Source organism: Choloepus didactylus, chromosome 5 (assembly GCF_015220235.1).
Source record: "Choloepus didactylus isolate mChoDid1 chromosome 5, mChoDid1.pri, whole genome shotgun sequence".
NCBI lineage: Eukaryota > Metazoa > Chordata > Mammalia > Pilosa > Megalonychidae > Choloepus > Choloepus didactylus.
In genome coordinates this window covers 109373314-109379972 of record NC_051311.1, presented here as the reverse complement: position 1 = coordinate 109379972, position 6659 = coordinate 109373314, and the positions used below count along the sequence as shown (strand labels likewise).

Here is a 6659-nt window from a genome sequence, read left to right as displayed (position 1 = left end):
TTGGCTCTTATATGTCACATCTTACTTTTTGCCTTTTAGTTACCGTTACTGATGGTCTTCATTTCTACACTCTCCAAACCTTTCTTTCCTGTCTTTTCCTTTTAGCCTGTAGCGCTCCTTTGTTCTGTTTTTTTTTTTTTTTTTTTTTTTTTTTTAGAATTTTTATTTCATTTTATTAAAAAAAGAGAGAGCCTCATTTACAAACTATTTTCTTTCTTACTATACAATGAGCAAATCATCTGCAATATCAAAATACTGTTTGTAAATCACTGATGGCACTAACAATTTTGAGACTTTCCAGTAGGACATATGTTGAGAAAGATAACAGATTACAAATCATAGGCATTCACTGAATTTTCAGAATAGAAAATTCAAGTTTTATAATGTCAGTAAGTTTAAGTTTTCTGTTTTTTCAAGTTTAAATCCAATCACCAGGAATTCAGGAGCACCCAATATGATCAAAGTTGCACAAATGTTTATGGATGATAGAAAGTAATCCCCGTGCAATATTTTAGGTGTTGCTATCAGATATATTTAAATGATATTTTACAGATTAAAGCTGGGTAAAATCAAAATATATCCTCCCCATTACATTTTAAAACAGTCACAATAATTTATCAACAGTTGCCATTTCATAGCAATTAGAAAACAGGAGATGATACAAGTTGAACGAAAAGGTACTTTTTCCTCTTTTAGGAAATAAATATATAGATAGATACAGTTATATGCACACATACACACATAACATTATCTTTTAAAATTCAAGGTGGTTAATTTACCTTTGTATTATAAAAAAAATATCTCCCTATGATCAAAATACTGAAAAAAGCACAAGGCTGAAAAAAGAAAACCACATTTGCCACTTTAAAAAAATATATTATTGTCTTAGTGGTTCTATCTATTTAATTGATTATAAAGTTAGGCATTATAAGGACTCTGCACTTGACTCCCAGAACTGTATTGGACCAGATGGAATTAAATCCACCCCTTCCTCAGCCTCTAGGGACATTTCTAACCTATCCTAGAAGATGACAGAATAAATGCCCCTATTCTGAACTGGTAAACTGGGAAAGAAAACATGCCCAGCTGGAAGCAATCTAAGTCATAAAAGTTTATGAATTTGTGGAAGAGACTGCATGAATCAGAGGGCTATTCTTTGGATGTAAGTTAGGAGCTTCTAGAAGTGCATAAACTCTTTCAGGCCACAGAAGTAAGATCAAAAATGATTTCTCCACAAATAATGATTCCTCTAGTGCAGATGTTGGTAAACTACAGCCCATAGGCAAGAGCTGATATGTCACCTGTTTTTATAGATAAAGTTTTACTGGAACTCAGTCACATACATACTGTTTATGGCTGCCTTTGCACTATAATGGCAGAGCTGAGTAGTTGTGACACAGACCGTGTAAACCGCAAAGCCTAAGATATTTACTCCTTGGCTCTTGACACAAAAAGTTTACTGACCTCTATCTAGTGTGCTAAATGCTTCCCTAGTTACTGAAAAGAGTTAACGCACCTCTAGAAGATTTTAGCTTGTATTCCAACAATAACCTGAACACTGGAAGTCATTAGCAGATAAATGTCACAAACCCCCAACTTGGTGTTTTCTCCTTTTGGGCAAGGAAATAATTTGTATATATGTTCAACAAATACCTGTAAAAGTTAACTAATATATTTAAAAAGAAGAAAAAAAAGAAAGAAGAAATCTAAGTAAGAAAAGTATTCCTGGATGTGTTCTCTTAATATTTTCATATTACTGGGAAGAAAGGGTGCTAAAATGATTCTTTTTATCATCTTCCTTTAATTTTTCTTCAAATCTGTTCGTTAAAGTTTTCTGATAAGTAGTGCTCCCCACCCAAACACCTCTCCAGTTAATAACCTTTAAAGATACCTGTCTAAAATGTATACATAGTTTGGTGAACCCCTGTTCTGGAATACTTATTTAAACTAAACATATTAAAAGCTATTCTTTTAGAAAATCTGTTTCTAAAATTCTTTACCTCTGTCACTCTGAGAAGGGGAAAAAGAATGCATAGGGAAATTAAACTCCACAAAATATACCTTAGAAACCATAAGTATAAAACAGTTACCATTTCTGACTGGTAATGTAAAATAAAAACAGAAAAATCTTTCAAATTTGGAGACAAAAGTTTCTCCTGCCCTTAGTCAGCTAAGGAAGTCTATTTCAAACAGGGAACCTTCTGAACTCAAGCAGCAGCTCATGAATTTTAAGAGTTCACAGGTGTTTCATATTTCAAAAGCTGTTGAAACACAGAAGATAAAACGCTAAGATATTTATCAAATCTGAATTGACTTTTTTTCAACCAGCTTGTAAGTGGATTTTACCTTTCTTGTGTTAAAAAATGAATGGTATGAAACTATGTTAAGGATGTTTCCACAATAATACTTTACATTTATATAGCGCTTTACTGTTTTCAAAGTGCTTTCACAGGCCATCTCATTTAATCCCCACAACATCCCTGTGAGGTAGGTACAGCAGGTATTATTATCCTCATTTGAAGATGAGGAAATGGAGGCAAGGAGAGGTTAAATGACTTGCCCAAGGTCACAAAGCTGATAAGTGGAAGAGCCAGGACCAGAAATCAAGTATTCTGACTCTGTCCATACTCTTTTCACCATAAATACTGCTCCAATTTTGAATAATGTACTGTGTATCAAAATTGAAAGATTACTGAAATTCATTTCAGTGACGTCTTGACAGTAAGGTTAAATGAAAAATACAAGAATAGTATGTCTGATGGTTTTACTTGACATAATAAAATTGGTGCAAAACCATTTTTGTTTAATTACTTATAGCGTTTTGGTCCAAATACATAAAATATGCAATATTTACAGCATTTTCCTTTTTTGTAAATGCAATGCTTTAAAACACATTATAAAGCACCTTAGTAAAAATAGTCTACAGGTAAAAGTACAGAAGAAGTAGGAAAACCCTACCCATACCACAGCTCACTAATGGAGTCAAATAGAGTCACCGATATTTCAGTTTACAACTATTACAAATAATCCACAGAGAAACAAATCTAAACTTACTTTTTTTTATATCAGTGTATGGAAGTCTTAAGTAAAATTTCAGATAATGTCAACATTCTTTGAAGTGTCTTCCCAATCTTGATACTGGGGAGGCAGGAATGAGAAATACTGCTCTGACTCTATTTTTTTTTCACAGTATTAGTAATGGTTAAATTTTTTTTTTAACACTAATCAGCATTTTAAAAGAATTAAAACAGCCTACATAATATGGGCAAATTCAGCTACAGCAGAAACATTTCTTAGCAAACATGATAAACATTCCAACAAATTTCATTGGACCTGATTCACAGAAACAACCACACACTGTCGACCAGCTATTAACGCTATTCAGTAGAGGCGTATAACCCAAACCTCCAGGTGAAGGTGGAAATAGCAAATGGATTCATCTTCATTCATGTTTAGTTGGAAAAAAAGCTTTGTCAAAAACAGGGTATCAGAACCTTTTCTGAAATTGTATTTAGCCTTTTGATTAGACCTGCTATGTGTGTATTTTAGGTGAAGTGTAGGTTTTTTTCAGGCAGGAAGTTATAACTCCCACCAAAATCTAACCAGAAAAATGAAAAACAAAACCTCAACTTAAACTTCTTAGAACACTGACATACCAGCCAATAACTACTTCCTTGATGTTATTTTCCTGTTTCCTAAATCAGTTTAACACAAATTGTCTTATACACCTATCAGCAATCCAACTTGTGGAGTTGAGAACTAAGGTGAAGAGAGGGTCAAAACATTAGTTCAAGAATCTAACAGCCACACCTTGTACTTAGTTTGATTTAGGGTAAATCTTTTCGTAGAAAAAGTTTTGTGCTAGGATGTAGAGGTCTCCATCTTTTTCTCAAACAGCATGGGCTCTGATGAATTGGAACTGCTCTAGTGCAAATTCATAGAACTCATTCTCCATTTTCCCAATGTCAGACTGCTGCAGTTTTGCAATGGTCTGTTTAGTGGGGAGTTTCTTCTCTGTGGTTTTCCTAAGATGAGATTTCTTTCCTTTTTGTCTCCTTGTTTTCGCCTCCTCAACTCTGGTCTATAATCATCTCCAAATCTCAGAAAGTAATAGTAAGAAACTAGCCTCTCAATAGGATCCCTGATGACATTAATGTAAATTGGCTTCTTCTTCACACCAAATTTTGCAAAATCCAAATAAGAAACATGTCCATGATAAAACCCTGGTTTCATCTCTTTCCAGGAAGTTATATTCTTAACAAAGCGCACCTGATCTTGCAGTGACATCACTGGATTATTTTTGGTAGTATTGATGTGAAGGACATGGTGTTTATTCTTTGCACACAGGTCATAGGCAATATTGGTAAAAGAGGTGCTCGCAGTTTTGGGGACTCTGTTATAAATGATCACCATGTCCTCTTCCTCATCTAAAGACATATCTTGCCGAGGGCCATCCATTGTATGTCGCTGCTGAATTTCTCGGATTTCGTGTCTTGCGATAGCCCTTTCTAGCTTCGACCGGGACTCCTCCAATTTCTGTATCTGGTTCTCCAAGAAGAGCATCGCCACCGCGAAGGCCACCACTGCCAGCAGCTGCAACTTAGGCGACATCATAATCCTGAGGAGCCCCATGAAACCCGCTGCTCAGGATCAAGACATACCGCGGGGGGCGGGGAGTGGGGCCCCGGAGGCTAGGGAGGCGCCAGGAGGAGCCCACCGAGTCGGGAGATAGGCAAGGAGAGCGCGATAGCGAGAGAACCACCGCAGCGACCCCCCTTCTCGCCTCCCCGGTCCCCCGCCCCCAGGCGCCAGCACCAACGCCACCGGTACCCGCTTCTCCTCACAGACTCCACGGCCGCCCCCTCCAAAAGCCCGCGCAGCAAGCACAGAACGAAGCGGCTGGCGGGCTCCTTCCTCTGCTGCTTCAGTCCCCGATCCCCGCACCCGGCAGCTTGCCGCCTCCTTTCCTTCCCTCCCTCCCTCCTTTCTGTTCTGTTTTGTAATAGTCACCATTCTAGTGGGTGTGAAATGGTATCTAGTGGTTTTGATTTGCAGTTCCCTAATAATTAATGATATTGAGCATCTTTTTATATGCTTTTTTAGCCATCCGAATATCTTCTTTGGAGAAATGTCTATTCAAGACTTTTACCCATTTTTAAATTGGGTTGTTTGTCTTTCAATTTTTGAGCTCTAGGATTTCTTTATATGTTCTAGATATTAAACTTTTATCAGATACGTGGTTTCCAAATATCTCCCATCAAGTAGGTTATCTTTTCACTTTCATGATAAAGTGCTTTGATGCACAAAATTTTTTAATTATGATGAGTTCCCGATTATCTATTTTTTCTTTTTTTTTGCTTGTGCTGTGGGTGTAAAATGTAAGAAACTACTACTTAACACAGGATCCTGAAAATGGTTCCCTAATTTTCTTTGAGGAGTTTTACAGTCCTGGTTCTGATATTTAGGTTTTTCAATCCATTTTCAGTTAATTTTTGTACATGGTGTGAGATATGGGGTTCTCCCTTCTCTCTCTCTCTTTTTTTTTTTTTTTTTGCATATGAATATCCAGTTCTCCCAGCACCATTTGTGAAGAGACTATTCTTTCCCAGTTGAATGGACTTGACAGCCTTGTCAAAAATCAATTGACCATAGATGTGAAGGTCTATTTCTGAACTCTCAGTAGGATTCCATTGGCCTCTGTATTTTTTTTATGCCAATACCATGCACTTGTGACCACAGAAGCTTTGTAATAAGTTTTAAAGTCAGGCTATATGAGTCCTCTGACTTCATCATTCTTTTCAAGATAGTTTTTGATATTTGGGCTCCTTACCCTTCCAAAATGTTTGATGACTGGCTTTTCCATTTCTGCAAAGTAGACTGTGGGGATTCTGATTGGAATTAAATTGAATCTCTAAATCATTTTGAGTAGACTTGACATCTTAACAATATTTAGTCTTCCAGTCCCTGAGCATGGAATGTCCTTCCATTTTATTTGGGTCTTTTCTTCTTTGATTTCTTTTAGCAATGTTTTATAGTGTTCCATGTAAAAGTCATTTACATCCTTGGTTAAATTTATTCCTAGATATATGATTCTTTTAGTGCTTTTGTAAATGGAATTTTTTCTTGATTTCCTCTTCAGATTGCTCATTACTATGGTATAGAAACACTACTGATTTTTGTGCATTTTTCTTGTATCCATCCACTTCGCTGAATTTGTTTATTAGCTCTATTAGCTTTCTTGCAGATTTTTCACAACTTTGTAAATATAGGATCATGTCATTGTCGGAAATAAAGCGGTACCTGTAAGGGAATAAACGCTCTCTCGGTTCTGGAGGAGAAAAGAATTTATTTACGATCTTGCAAGATGGGGCGTCCAGCCAAACACGCGGAAGGCTGGCGCGCCAGAGGAAGAGAATGGCGATGTTTAAATCTCCTACTCCTAATTCGCAAGTCCCTCCCCTGTTTCCCCATTGACTGGGTACTACAGAGGTTACAGCCTATCCGAGAACACTAACTAATTCATCTTTTGAGATTTTAATTTGTACAGCCAATCCCAGAGAGCCAACTAGCTCATTATTGAGATTTTGAACTGATTAGCCAATGCCCCCCCCCCAAATTTTTATTTTTTTGCTGTGAGTTCCCACCTCTGATACTACCTC

The 6659-nt window shown here is 36.8% G+C and overlaps 1 protein-coding gene across 1 annotated transcript; it reads right to left on the bottom strand.

Moving 5' to 3' along the window:
- Window positions 1–3924: 3924 nt before the first annotated feature.
- Window positions 3925–4825, bottom strand: LOC119535407 (heparan sulfate 2-O-sulfotransferase 1-like). The gene has a single exon (XM_037837778.1). It carries the CDS (start codon window positions 4630–4632, stop codon window positions 3925–3927), a length of 708 nt encoding a protein of 235 aa, XP_037693706.1. The 5' UTR covers window positions 4633–4825.
- Window positions 4826–6659: the final 1834 nt, after the last annotated feature.

Bases quoted from the DNA above. Each gene is read 5' to 3' on its own strand.
- LOC119535407 (XM_037837778.1), bottom strand. From the start codon at position 4,632: ATGGGGCTCCTCAGGATTATGATGTCGCCTAAGTTGCAGCTGCTGGCA.